This window comes from Heptranchias perlo, chromosome 32 (genome assembly GCF_035084215.1).
Source record: "Heptranchias perlo isolate sHepPer1 chromosome 32, sHepPer1.hap1, whole genome shotgun sequence".
Lineage (NCBI taxonomy): Eukaryota > Metazoa > Chordata > Chondrichthyes > Hexanchiformes > Hexanchidae > Heptranchias > Heptranchias perlo.
This window is the reverse complement of record NC_090356.1, coordinates 18,671,103-18,686,757: the sequence shown is the minus strand read 5'-3', so window position 1 is coordinate 18,686,757 and position 15,655 is coordinate 18,671,103. Positions and strand designations below refer to the sequence as shown.

The 15,655-nt window shown below is 40.2% G+C and overlaps 1 protein-coding gene across 1 annotated transcript in view; it reads right to left on the bottom strand.

Annotated features, from left to right (window-relative positions):
* Positions 1 to 15,655, bottom strand: part of LOC137301112 (msx2-interacting protein-like) — a 93,210-nt gene that overhangs the window by 67,732 nt on the left and 9,823 nt on the right. Inside the window, exons 2-3 of the mRNA XM_067970540.1 lie at positions 5,320 to 5,640; positions 1,678 to 2,151 (exon numbers count right to left, since the gene is read on the bottom strand). Coding sequence (XP_067826641.1) covers positions 1,678 to 2,151; positions 5,320 to 5,640 — 795 coding nt within the window. The remainder of the gene's footprint in view (positions 1 to 1,677; positions 2,152 to 5,319; positions 5,641 to 15,655) is intronic.

Here is a 15,655-nt window from a genome sequence, read left to right as displayed (position 1 = left end):
AGTTAAGAATACTGTGCACAGTTCTGGTCTCCATATTACAAAAGGAAAGCTAAAAATAAAAGTAGAAAATTTAAATATGTCTCTCTTATGTGTTCATGTAGGAACTGATGCATCCATGATATCACGTAGTCATCAGGGATCAACTGCAATGTTACAGGCTTACTACAATACCACATACAATGACATACAATATTACAAACATGTATATTTGATTAACATAGAATAATTATGTATATTAATTTTAAAAATTATACTTTCATTGAAAATTATACTTTCATTGAAAATTTTTATTTAAAACTTACAAAATATCTTGACTACTTTGTGCTCCCACTGGATTCCACAACCTCCCAAACCCGCGAATTCTTCGACAGCACCTCCCAAACCCGCGACCTCTACCACCTAGAAGGACAAGGGCAGCAGGCGCATGGGAACAACACCACCTGCACGTTCCCCTCCAAGTCACACACCATCCCGACTTGGAAATATATCGCCGTTCCTTCATTGTCGCTGGGTCAAAATCCTGGAACTCCCTTCCTAACAGCACAGTGGGAGAACCGTCACCACACGGACTGCAGCGGTTCAAGAAGGCGGCTCACCACCACCTTCTCGAGGGCAATTAGGGATGGGCAATAAATGCCGGCCTTGCCAGCGACGCCCACATCCCGTGAACGAATAAAAAAATAAAAAAAATGTTTGCTGCTTCTGTGTAGTTTACTACTCATTGTGAATCAACAGTTTGCTGCTATGTATGCAGTGATGACAAAGTACAGAGACAAAATGGCTTCACAGCTTGTATATACTGTATAAGAATTCAATATTGCTCTCCTGCTGCTATCTGTATATCCCTGCAAAGTTTTCGAGTAAGAAGTCTTACAATATTATAAGCGCACGACATGGAATGCCACACAATATCTTCACTAGCGACGTCCATCACTATATAAGCAAATGAGTACATTTAAAAACATTATATGTAACTGAAATAATGCAGATTTATTTTTCAAAGCACAAAACAACTCAATGGACAGTAAGATTCAACTATCTCAGTGCAGTGCTCATCCTGAACTGAACATCAGCCATCTGTGATAAGGACCTACATCCAAATGTGCAAAGTATTATTGCCAAACTTATTGGTACCAAAATGGCATACGGGGAAAAAATTACACTTAAGCCTTTACAATTATCTCATCACCTCAAATTGCTCCCACCACCAGTACTTCACTCTAGTGTTGTATACAAAATTATCTTTCTAGACGCAACACACTTTTGGAAGGGCAACTGTACTGCTTTGTGTTTTCCACAGTTCAGTAGACACAGCATGAAAATTTCACATCCTTACTACTACACTTTATTGAAATCCTAGTGACAACAATGTATTACTTTAGTATCACACAGGCACATCACAGGTTTTGTCAAAAGAGGGTTTTGTGCTCATTTTTTTTTCTTTATTTTAAATACTTAAAATTAAGAAATTGTCAGGAAGAAGGATTAAAACAAGAATGTCAATATAAAGGACAGACTTAATAACAAGCAGAATTTTTTAAATGTTGAATTGTGAACTTGTACACTTCACCTTTTCCGATGACTGGTAAAAACAATAGCCAAATTATCCCCTTTGCTCTGATGTCAAATGGGATGTAGTCGGTGGGAACTATTGGTGGTATACTCCTCTCCACCTACCTGTCACTGCTGGTACTACTGCTGCTGCTGACTGAATCACTGCTTGATGACCTACTCCGGGACCCACTGCCACTGGGAGATCGCCGTGACCTTGATGCTTGGCTAGATCGCTGTGGGGACTGGTTTCCTGACCGTGAGGAATGTGGGGATCGACTCCTGCTGTGCTGATAATTTTTTTCCTGTCGTCTCCCTCTTACTTCCCGAGTAATATCTTCCCTGTAGAGGTCCCGGTGCACTACACTCGATATTGCAAACTGTTCCCTCCCTCTTTGTTCATATCGTGGATCATGAGCTTCAAATCGAGTTGGACTTCGACTTCTTGACCCATAATAAACTCCGTGTTGTATAGTTCGATCCCGAGGATCTCTATAGTAATCCTGTTCATAATGTCTGGGACGATCAAACCCTGCCGCTGTACGATCGTGGTGTCCATAGGCACTGTGATCATAAGTACGCTCCCTGTTATCAGAAGCCCTGTGTTTTGTTTGGGGAGGGGGAAGAGGAGGAAAAAATTAGAATCTGTCAAGCATCAGCAACATAGCAAAAAGTTCCCCAAATTGCCCCTTCTAAGCTCTGGGAAAATAAGCACTTAAATTTTAACTGGAGAGTATATGGAAACAACAGAGAAATTAGCAATAGCAATGTGTTCAGTAGCTGCTATCTATAATAGTTGGTATCAGGTTTCTCCTTAATTTGATTTTTTGAATTAGGATCTGTAGAGCTTCAACGTTTTCCAGTTCCCAGGTGCTAACACGCAAGTAATATTTGCAATACACTCTAAGATTTGTTGATCTTTTCACAGTAAGAATTCTCCCACTATCTCTTCCCTCTGCTCTAGCTATTAATCACTTTAAATTACACAACTGATTTTTTACAAACTACTCAGGAAGTTCTTACATTTTTAAATATTGTGTTATACACCAAATCAATTCATAAGGGCTCTAACTGTCATATCTCAAACTACGAGGAAAACCATTTTGTGTCCAGTGTTTAACCAGAAAACTCATGATTGGAAGAAAGCAGGAATTAAGGAGCAGTTGTGCTGATTATCTGTATAAGATGATGGTGATTCATTTGTGAATATCACAATTGGCTAACCCTCTGGCCCACTGTAACCACTGTATAGTTCAATCCCGAGGATCTCTATAGTAATCCTGTTCATAATGTCTGGGACGATCAAACCCTCTGGCCCACTGTAATCACTGTATTGTTCGATCAAGGACACGATCAGATGGCACTTCCTGAAAAATGAACCTCTATGCCCACACTTCCAAGTGAGGTCCCCTAGCCACATACTTGGTAGAACATTAAAAGTTGCACCAAAAATTAAGTAAAGCTGTTGGTTACTTGCCGTGGAGTTACGGGGTCCAAAAAAGACAAGACAAAAAACCTAGCCTGATTCACTGAAGAAAAAGTCATGGCCAGCATTCAGCTGCAGACACATAGACAAAAACACTAAATCCCACAAAATTACTAATATTTGTCACCATATTCAAGAAAATGCACTGCTTTAAAAATAATCCACTGCTTTCTTCCAATGTCCATCCTTTACAGTTAACCAGTTACTTCTCCATTTCCTAATGCAGCTGATATTTTACTAATTTTATTAAGCGTGTTATATTTCCTACCTCTCAGGCATTAAAGCTATAGAAAAGATTATTGTAGAACCAGATTCACCATAGGCTTACTAATTTGCTAAATATTTTACCTCAGTAAAAATGTGCTAACTATATCCAGAAATGTGGTTCATTTAAACTCCAAGAGGAGGCATAATTTCTGGATTTTACATTATTCTACTCTGTCCTCTTGCTAAGTTACCTTATTTACATTCTGGTCACTTTTGTTCTTTTCCATTCTACATTTCTCCCACACAAGCTGTTCAAACTTTTGTTTTTGTTGACATTCTACAGATTCAGGAAACATTGAGTAGCAAAGCCACTAAACTATGCACAGTGTCAACTTGACTTAATTTGTTAGCTACAGTTACAGAACTGAGCTTACAATGCACTGTGGAATCATTTTACACTGACCTTTCAGCAATCAGAAGAAGCAAGCTGATTCCAAAGCGTTACTGCCATCAGCTGACATACAAAAAATACAAACTCCTAATCCATGAAAGGCACAGAGACAGGCAAAGGAGCTAACAGAGCTGCAAGGCATTGAGATTCTATTGGCTAAAGTGCTGTTTGATTTTCTAGCAGTGCTAATGTCTACTGGAGTTAGTGGAAAGGAAGGGTTGACTGGGTTAGGAGAGGGGCTAAGATACACATGGCAGGACATACCAACCTTTTTAGACTGCAGTAAACACGACCTAAATCCCAATTAAATCTAGGGAGAGAAAAGTGTACAAACATTCCCAATTTGGTCCCCTCTTAAAGGGGTAATCCAACTTCGGATAGTGCTAGTGCCGCATTGATTTGGGGATTGTATCAAGAAAACTGAACGCCCAAGAAAGATAAACTTCCATTGCCAGTGTTAAGTACATTCGCCTGAAAACAGATAGCTCCCAAAGTTAAATAGTAACTCCCAAACCCCAAGACCTTTCTGAGATGGCGGAGTGCGTTCAATTGGATGTATGTCGGTAGATGTATCCCAATTCTTGAGTCGATATTAAGCAACTATACCCGTTACTCCCAGAGCACAGTGTTTTCTTCTAGTAGAAGCATTTATTATCCATTTTCTAGCAGTCAGTAGCCATTCAATTGTTAGAAAATCTTTTCACATTTGATCTGAAAGTTAAAAAGTAACGTATCCACTAACAGTTTTCCCTCGTTTGACAGTCCACTGGTACAATAAAGTAGAATCAAAAAGTGTGTCAAGCACAAACCAGGTAATCCACTCTGCCACACAACTACTTTAGGATGTATATAATCCCATGTTGAAGAGATAATGACCTCTATTCCATTATACGGGGAAAATGACATTCCAAATGTTTAAAAGTTTCTAATATTTTATCTTTAGCCCATAAATATCCATATGATCCAATCAGGGAGAAACAAAATAAACAGTACAGATTTGTAGACCCATAACTGTATCTGTTTCGTCCTCAGTCTTCAGTTTTCCTTCCATGTATTCCTGTTGAAAATCATTGGCTGTAATATCCTTCCAGGAAAATAGTAGATCACAAGAGTACTCTATCTTCATAGAAATATTTCATATCCAAAGAATGTGCATCAATACTTTATGTTTAAACCGAAGCCAAATATAATACTGCAGAAAGTCTTCAATGCACTTCAGTATTGCCTCAAATAGTAGGTCTGGTAATCCCATAGTATTCCTCAGGTTAGTTGTACCAGACAGTAATATTATAGCCACTCGATCGAAGGGATACATCCAGAGGGAACTGCTTGCAATCCAGGGAGAAAAGGGAAGCTTATTACGAGGGTTAACTCCATATTAACTGACAGAAACCTTCCATCAAACTAACCAAACTTATCCCAGGAGTAGTCATCCAGCCAGCTACAGGATAGATCCACTGCGAATAGGCCAGAGCTGCTACTGGTTTCAATTCTCTTCCATATCCAAAAATGGCACGAATGTACAGATTTCCTCAATAAATCCATCTGGGGGACCTATACATGAGTTGCTGCTTCTCACCACACTATTTATCAAAACCCTGCCTAGAGAAACCTTGGAACTTACCCATCAAGTCTCCGTTCATAACGTCCTTCCCGTCCATGTAGTGATGGTGGTGGTCCATATGTTGGCCCCCCACCACCTCCCCTGAACCCTGAAACCTCTCTAGTACGAGTTCCTATGGGAACGGTATCATCTAATCCCCGAGCAGCACTGGGAATAGTGCCAGGCTCATTGTAATCCGTTCGCAGATCCCTGTCTCCCATTTTGTTGACAGAATTGTGCGCTTTCTGCGCACTTTTGATGTCCACAAAATCCACAAAGGCTGCCACTCCACCTTCTGAGCCCCTTTTGGGAAGAATTTTGACACTTTCCACACGGCCATATCTGAAAGAAAAAGAACAAAGAGAAAAATAATTAGCATAACCATTTTAAATTTGAACACGTTGTATTTAACCATTCAAGGATACGACTATATATAAATATAGTACGAATCTGCCAAGACATGTTACAACTGAGGTCTGTATGATAATCTGCAATATTCATATTGTATCTTTTTTTATCATTTTGTTTTTTGTACTAGAAAGATATTTAAATGCCCTTTTGCGGTGCACTCTACATTGTCACAGTTTCTAATGACAGTACATGTTCAGGTACTATATGCAGTGTCTTCAATAAAGTATACCCAACATCTTCGAGTAAGCATCATACATGTAAGTTTGATGGGACCAGGGGTCTAAGCTGCTCTTAACGTCCAGTTCTTGAATGCACAACTTTCTGTGTCCGATCACCAAAATCTAGACCATGCTACTGATAGATAAGTAACATCGTTGAATAAGGGAACATACACCATTTCCCATCGAAAATGCTGAGCCAAACCTTGTTGGTTAAATTAATCTATGTATGGATTCTTCTACAGGCAGCAACTTTGGGCCTGAAGCAGAAAATTGATCAGAACACAAAACAATGGTCAGATACCATACCCAATATTCCAATGAAGTGCATCACACAATCGATTTGTCAGTTTACTTTCTTTTTCTGTTCCTGTTTCCAGCCCAGAAAGTCGTCCCCCCTCCCCCACCGCGGATCAGGCAGCTATAATTCTCAGTTTCGCCCCATCAGTAACATAGAAATTCCCAAATGATTTCTATATTCACATTCCTCGCTAATCTATCATCCATTGATACAGTATAATATGCAGTAAGCATTATGGTCATTTGTTGTGTCAATTAAATTGTGAAGGACACATCGGAATCAACACAGAATCAGTGCCCATTTAACCTATTGCAGAATCACCAAACTCAGATCAATGTACTTCAACCTGCCTACAGAAAAAGAAATTCAAGTGTTGCAATAATTTCATTCCATAAGATTTCCAGTTTTCATGTTAAATTGATACCATCCACCCACCAAAAAATTTAAAAATTGTTTCTTCATTAAAGTCAATAAAACAACTAAAATGCGACATGCGATACTCAATTGCCGATATATTCTTACCACAAACTTTTAATTCTGGTATGATAGAAACTGATTCAGCAGAACAAAAGCAGTGTTCAATCTCCCACCCTGGCACTCTAATCCACAGGTCTTCTTGTTTTAATGCTTGCTCCCTTCGGTTGTACAGTGGTGGCTGACACTTAGCGTTTCTGGTTTTTTAGCCAATTTTGGTCCAAATTTTACTTTTTTAAAATAAATTATACAAAAATGAAAGCACTGATAAAGTAACAAATTTGCCATTAATGAACTGCTAAAAATAAACACAAACTCACAATAAAGTGAACACCAAAAAACCTCATAACCTACACTTTCAGTCATAAATCACCAATGTCCGTCAATTGTCCATAGTCTTTTTTAATTCTAGTCAATTTTCTCCCCCCTTCCCCCAAAGGCGTTGAATTCTTGCAGTTCTTGCAGGTGTCAGCCATGGCTCAGTGGTAACACCCTTGCCTCTGAGTCAGAAGGTTTTAGGTTCAAGTCCCACTCCAGAGACTTGAGCACAAAATTGAGGCTGATACTCCAGTGCACTACTGAGGCAGCACTGCACTGTCCCGTCTTTTGGATGAGATGTTAAACCGATGAGACGTCAGGTGGACGTGAAAAACCCATGGGACTATTCCAAGAAGAGCAGGGAAGTTTCAGAGAGATTTGGGTGTCCTCGTACAAGAAACACAAAAAGTTAGCATGCAGGTACAGCAAGCAATTAGAAAGGCAAATAGCATGTTGGCCTTTATTGCAAGGGGGTTGGAGTACAAGAGTAACTACAATTGTACAGGGCTTTGGTGAGACCTCACCTGGAGTATCGTGTCCAGTTTTGGTCTATTTATCTAAGGAAGGATATACTTGCCTTGGAGGCAGTGCAATGAAGGTTCACTAGATTGATTCCTGGGAGAGAGGCTTTTCCTGTGAGGAGAGATTGAGTAGAATGGGCCTATACTCTCTGGAGTTTAAAAGAATGAGAGGTGATCTAATTGAAACAAATAAGATTCTAAGGGGGCTTGACAGGGTAGATGCTGAGAGGTTGTTTCCCCTGGCTGGAGTGTCTAGAACTAGGGGGCACAGTCTCAAGATAAGGAGTCGGCCATTTAAGACTGAGATGAGGAGGAATTTCGTCACTCACATGGTTGTGAATCTTTGGAATTCTCTACCCCAGATGGATGCTGAGTCGTTGAGTATATTCAAGGCTGAGATAGATCGATTTTTGGACTCTAGGGGAATCAAGGGATTATGGGGATCAGGCTGGAAAGTGGAGTTGAGGTCGAAGATCAGCCATGATCTTATTGAATGGCCTACTCCTGCTCCTATGTCTTATGTTCTTCCCAGTGTTTTGGCCAATATTTATCCCTCAACCAACATCACTAAAACAGGTCATCTGATCATTATCACATCGCCACTTGTGGGACCTTGCTGTACGCAAATTAGCTGCCGCGTTTCCCACATTACAGCAGTGACTACACTTCAAAAGTACTTAATTGGCTGTAAACTGCTTTGGGACGTCCTGACGCTGTGAAAGGAACTATATATATGCAGGTCTTTCTTTCTTTGGATGCTGATTACCCTCTGATGCCTCATCCAAGTAGCCATTACTTATGAGTCTTGACAACAAGGAATAGCACAGCTGAGCTTGATCCTATTCTCACCTGCCCATATTATAGGCTATTTTTATATTGGTATGCTGGTGCCACTGGTTCTCAAAACATGGGTCTCGTGCAGCCAGTGGCAGCCCAAAGTAAAGTTCCTAGATTTGCTAAAGCTGGCCACAGGGAATCTGGCAAGTTTATTTTAGGATTGCGACACATTGGGGGTCTTTGGCAATGCCATACCAGTAAACTAAAATAAAAGCAGCTATATGTACTTCCAACAGAGGTCATTACAGTGATCAGAAATGAAAACCTAAGCTAATTTTGTCCTCCGAACCCAGATGGTTGATACCAATTGTAATACCCCAACTGCTCCCCACCCACCTTGGCTGAGATCAGCTAACTCAGCACAGACTTGGGACCTACCCGATCTGTATGGTTCTGCTATTCACTGAATAAGCTCACTGAGCTATTGGAGTAGCCATTTTTGGCATGTTCTGTTTTTAATGGAAATTATCCAATTGCCACACCTCTATGTCCAGTTAATGTGTTACAACTAAACACCACCACTGCCCTGTGTCAAGGTGATTATTTTTTAAAAAGCAAGGTCCCGAGTTTAGTACAGGAATCACCAATGTATAAATGCTAGCCTTATTTTATACATTTGTTGATGGCAGATTCGGACATTGAAGTAGTAATATGGAAAAAAGCATGACAGGGAACTAGGGCATAAATGTTTAGCAACAATTATGAAACAATCCAGTCTTACTGCAACTGGAAATTGTGGCTTGATATCCTTTAAATTTTCAAGATATGCATTAAGCAACTACTCGATTTGTAAACGGCAACAGAAATTTTTACCAGACACCAAATTCCAGAAATGTGTGATTTGACTCCTACTCCCCAAAGAAAAAGTGCAATATAAGTCTTGCATATAGCACACACTTCCTGTATGTGTCAGTTATTTCCTGTAACACCCAATCACACTATGTAACATTGATCTTCCCAGTCAGGGTGAGCAACGCCATGGAAGAACCCGAAAGACATATGCATACTTTATTAGGGATGGTTTTGTAATTAAGTTGTGAAATATTATTTTGAAAGTTTCATTTATGATACAAGGTTGCAACACAAGACTGCATAGTCAAGTGTGGACAACGTGGAAATTTACGGATTTTAATGAATCTGATCAATGTTTTCATATCACGCATTGTGAAAACTGCAAGCAGCTGTCACCCCTTTCACAAACATTTCAATGGATTCTACTATCTGATTTTTTTTCTTATTTCAACCCACATTCAAACACAAACGTTGCTATCTGTTTACAGGCTTGTGTGTACTTTGAAAAGTCAAGGCCGTTTAAACAAACGGTTGGACTTTGGACAATTGCCGAGAGCAACAACTTGTATGCTTTCCCTCAGTGACGAACTGAACTGGCCACATGGACACACCTTGTGGCTGCCTTCCAAGCTCCCTAGTTACTGCAGTCTCACAGCCGACTGGCGGTGCAATGCTGTAAAATGGCGGGACACATCACAGGGATCGAACGGACCCATATAATGGCGGGAGACAGAAAAAAAAAGGCTGGAAACGGCGTTAGTCTAGTAAATCAATGATGCTAACGAAAAACGCCGTGTGAGATTTAGAATAAATTCCACAATTCAGTGCAACGTAATTTCCCCAAAGCAATCTTCTGTTGTTAATGCTATACGATTTCTATTATTTCAAGGACCTAGTAGGATTTTCATTGGGCGCAGTCATCAATCAATCTACCTTTCAGAAATTGGGTGGATCTAGCAGGGATATCAAGCAGGGATATCACATGATCTGCTCGCATTGCTGCAGGATTTCAATGCGGTACGTCCTACTTTGTAGATTTCTCCCTACATAAATATAAATCCAAATGGTTCTTCCCCATTTCTGAAAATGGACAGGTATTTCGGTTTCCTACCACTATCCGATACGAGTGACTTGTACAACGAACTCTGTAAATGTGATTTTATCTGTTATTAAGAAATATGTGATAGGATTAGCATAGCGTTTGCCTGTGGAATGAACTGTCTTGTTTCTTCTGGGCAAGTCTCTTGAGAGAAGTGAATGCCACACCGACATTTTTACACAATGCGTACATTGCGAAGCCAAACACAGTTCTGGTTTTGTCGATGCCTGCGCTCCGGGCCGCTCTCGCTGCCCCAGAGCTTTTTCTAACGCAGTAAAGTAGCCCTAAAAATAGACGGTCCCATTATTTGCCCAAAAAAAAAGGAAACCCTGCCCGAAGTATGGTGGAAATTATTTTCATGTTGTACTCAGGACTCATGTCAACTGTCCAAACAGCCGATCCAAACTCTCATTGTGGTGGGGGAGGGGGGAAGAGATAATAACACAAAGACAACTGCAACAGCTTCTCTTATGGTAGTAACTTTAATCCGTTTGAAAAAAATATATATAACATGTGGGGGGTTGGGGTTATACGCGGAGGACTCCCCACTACTTCAAAACTATAAACTCGATTTTTAAAAATATTCAGATGCAGAATGGAGACTGTTGCGATTACCCAGAAATATGATTTCGTGGCGTTGAGCCACTTAATCTACAAGCACAACCCCTGGAGCTAATAGATGCAGCTCCAGAATGATTACATTTGTCAACTCAATCATCACTGCAGCGTTTAATTTCCAAGGCTCCAATATTTTCTCCATTAAAACTGAAAGGCCTGGTAATGTTTCACTTCAAAATAGAAACCAGTAATACCTAGTTTCAAGAAAATAGCGAAATTAAAAACCGTGCATCTTGCATACATGGCCCTTCAAAAATACTTGTTTCTGGTTGTGAACACATTCTTGAGCCCAAATAAAAACAAATCTGACGGATAAGATTGGGTCAAAAAACAAGTGTAGTAAACCGTGTAACTGGAAAGATTGTAAATGGAAAGCATAAACTTGTATGCAAGGTACTGTTCATTAAACAACCTGCAGAATCGCTTAGTACGCAAAACAGCAATATTCATAGAAATTGAAATGTTCACTTCTATTAAAGTGTAATAATGGGCACTGGAGGTCAGCAAGCTTTGCATGAATTGCTGCTTAAAGAATGATAGCAGCAGACTAGTGTCAGCCTTGGCACAGTGACAGCACTCTCGCCTCTGACTCAGAAGGTTGTGGGTTCAAGTCCCGCTCAGACACTTGAGCACATAATCGAGGCTGACACTCCAGTACAGTACCGAGGAAGTAACGTCTTTCATACGAGATATTAAACCTCCGGATGTAAAGGATCCCGTGGCAATAACAACTAGCATTTATATAGCGCCTTTAATGTAGTAAAATGTCCTAAGGTGCGTCACAGGAGCGTTATCAAACAAAATTTGACACTGAGCCACATAAGAAGATATTAGGACAGTGACCAAGCTTGGTCAAAGAGATAGGTTTTAAGGAGCATCTAAAAGGAGGTGGAAAGGTTTAGGGAGAGAATTCCAGAGCTTAGGACCTAAGCAGCTGAAAGCATAGCCTCCAATGGTGGAGTGATTACAATCGGATGCGCAAGAGGCAAGAATTGGAGGAGCGCGGAGATCTCGGTTGTAGGGCTGGAGGAGGTTACAAAGAAAGGGGGGGTGAGAGAGACCATGGAGGGATCTGAAAACAAGGATGAGAATTTTAATAGAGATGTTGCTCGACTGGGAGCCAATGTAGGTCAGCAAGCACAGGGGTGATGGGTGAACGGGCCTTGGTGCGAATTAGGATACAAGCAGCAGAGTTTTGGATGAACTCAAGTTTATGGAGGGTGGAAGATGGGAGGCTGCCCAGGAAAGCATTGGAATAGTCAAGTCTAGAAGTAACAATGGCATGGATAAGGGTTTCAGCAGCAGATGAGCTGAGGCAGGGGCGGAGACGGACGATGTTAGAGAGGTGGAAGTAGGTAGTTTTGGTAATGGAGTGGATATGTAATCGGAAGCTCAGTTCAGGGTTAAATAGGACGCCACAGTGGGACTATTCGAAGAACAGCAGGGGAGTTCTCAGTGTTCTGGCCAATATTTATCTCCCAACAAACACCTAAAACAAATTAACTGGTCATTATCACTTTGCTGTTTGTGGGACTATGCTGTGCACAAATTGGCTATCGCGTTTCCTACATCACACCAGTGACTACACTTCACAAATACTTATTTGGTTGTAAAGCGCTTTGGGGCTCCTGTGATCATGGAAGGCGCTATATAAATGCAAGTTTGTTTCTTCTTTTAGCTAAATACTATGAACTGAATATTTTCTGCAAAAAATACATCTCCCCTTTAAGTTAGCCCATGAAAACATACACTCAAATCAAAACTACATCACAGCAAAAATTTGAAGTCCATTAAATGCATCTAAAACTCATCCTATATTCAAAAAGGGAGCTAGGTCAAATCCAGAGAACTATTTACGAGTTGGCTTATCGTCAGTGGTAGAAAAGATAATGGAATCTTTACTCAAAGATGTAATAGAAAAACACCTAGAAACTGAAAATATAATTAAAAAGTCAGCACAGATTCCAAAAGGGAAGGTCATGCTTGGCTAACCTTACTGAATTCATTGAAGCAACAGAAAGAGTAGACAAGGGTAATGCAGTGGATGTGAAATACATGGACTTTCAAAATGCCTTTGATAAGGTACCACATAGTAGATTTATGACTAAGGTCATAACATGTGGAGTCAGGGGACAAGTAGGAGAATGGATAGCAAACTGGCTACAAAACAGAAAACAGAGAGTAAAAGTTAAAGGTAGTTTCTCAGACTGGCAGAAGGTGGGAAGTGGTGCTCCATGGGGATTGGTATTGTGACCACTGTTGTTCACTATTTACATAAATGATTTAGACTCTGGAATTGAAAGTACAATATCAAAATTTGCAGATGACATCAAATTTGAGGGGGGGGTATAGTTAATGCTGGGGAGGACTGCGACAAAATACAAGGCAACATGAACAAACTTGCAGAATGGGCAAGTAAATGGCAAATCAATTTCAATACAGATAAGTGTGCGGTAGTGCATTTTGGTAGGAGGAATAAGGAGGTCACATACTTCTTGGAAAATACGAGTCTAAAAGGGGTGGAGGTGCAAAAGGATCTAGGGGTACAGATACACAAATCATTAAATGTAGCAACGCAGGTTTATAAAGCCATAAAAAGTGTAAACAAGGCACTAGGGTTCATTTCTAGAAACAGAATTCAAAAGCAGAGAAGTTATGTTAAACTTACATAGAACCGTGGTTAGATCACACTTACAGTACTGGACACAGATCTGGTCTCCATATTTCAAAAGGATCTAAAAGCACTGGAGAAAGTGCAAAAAAGATTTACAAGGATGGTAACAGATCTGAGAGGGTACAACTATCCGGAAAGACTGAATAGGCAGGGGCTCTTTTCTCTAGAAAAAAGACTGAAAGGTGACCTGATGGAGGTCTTTAAAATTCTGAAGGGGTTCAATAGGATAGACGTAGAGAAGATGTTTCCATTTGTGGGGAAGTCCAAAACTAGGGGCCATAAATACCAGATAGTCACCAATAAATCTAATAAGGAATTCAGGAGAAACTGCTTTACTCAGAGAGTGGCGAGAATCTGGAACGCTACCACATGGAGTGGTTTTGGTGAATAGCATAGATGTACTTAGTACATGAGGGAGAAAGGAATAGAAGGATATGTTGATAGGGTGAGATGAGATAAAATAAATAGACTGGGAGGAGACTCATGTGGAGCATAAACACTGGCATAGTTTGGCCTGTTTCTGTGCTGTAAATTCTTTGTAATTCTCTTATTGAAACGATCTACTTATGGAGAAAAAGAACAATCCCCACAGACATCAATACTCTAGTATATTGCATCTACAATGCTACATTAACCAGCATCTTTGAGGAGTGGGATGGCCGAGTCACAAGCGCTGCAGTCATCTTGCTTACACCTCATACCACACAACATTACTCTGGGCTAATCAGCAGAGACAGATCACTGAAACTTGCAACAAAATCCCAACTTCAGTGTCACCATTCCGTTGCTTAGCAACCTGCAGATATTTCAGTATTACCATGTTCATTTTGCTCTTTATCAACCAATTTTTGGAGATGATTTATTATCTACATATCTATATTAAAAATCTTACATCCATGCACACTTCCTGTCAACTTTTTTCCGACATTACAACAGTGACTACACTTCACTGGCTGTGAAGCGTTTTGGAACGTCGAGGTGGTGAAAGGAACTATATAAATGCAAGTTCTTTTTTTCTTTATATATTCCTATGTCCACATTTATAATGCAAACTGTCCATGTAAAATTGTCACACTGTAATTAGACCCTCCCACCAGTGGAGGCCCTATGTATGTATATTTTATCTAATATTGGGCCGGAAGTTGCTCGTAAAATAACAGTGAGCCTATCAGCGCTCACCGTTATTAATGGACAAATCAAAGAGCAAGTTCGGGCAACTGCATATGCGCAGTCAAACAGTCTTCCCGATTCCCTGCTGATCTGACAGCTTCGTGTTAAAGGGATAGCGCAGGCAGGAATTAATGGACCAGCACAAACTTGCTCTCCTGCCCAGCTAGAAACTAACTAATCTCACCAGAAAAAAGGTACACTGAGTTATATCAGGTCTAAACTAACTTCTAACGGCACAGTAAGTATTAATGACTGCCAAACAACCTCTCTAGCACTGAAAATTAACTTTTGAGAACGTGGAGTCTCATTACTCCTGATTTTAACAGTTTTTGTACACTTAAAAAAAATTAACATTAATTTTTTAAAAACTTTTTCTTTGTCTCAGTTTTTTGCTCTTGCCCTCTCTTTATTTCATTTTTTTCTATCTGATTTTATAGTACATTTACTAATCTTATCCGACACTTCCTGGTTCGTGAATGAAATTCACTTCCTGGTTCTCACAGCATAGCTTACCTCAAGCTGATTGGTGGAGGGGACAGAGAGATCCCTTCCCCACTCACACAGCCCGGGAAAGGACACTGCAGTTTTTTGAACTCGCATTTGAAGTAAGTTGCCGCCAAAAAGACCGCAGTAACTTAGTGGATGAGTTCAAATCTAAGGAGCGGTGGGCACTGTTGGTTCACCGCTCAGAGCAATTTCTGGGCCAATAAAAATTATTAGTGATCTCAAGATTCTAAAAGGTACTACAACAGTGGGTGGGGATGTCAACGTACTGTTATTGAACACATCGATGTCAATGAAAACCGGCCTAACATTGCATGATAGCCCAAACTTGAATAAGTCCCATCTCTTCCCCCCTCAATAATCAGCAATATTGGCATCAAAGGGACCATCAAAAGAAGCATGACCTACTGTCAAACAGTA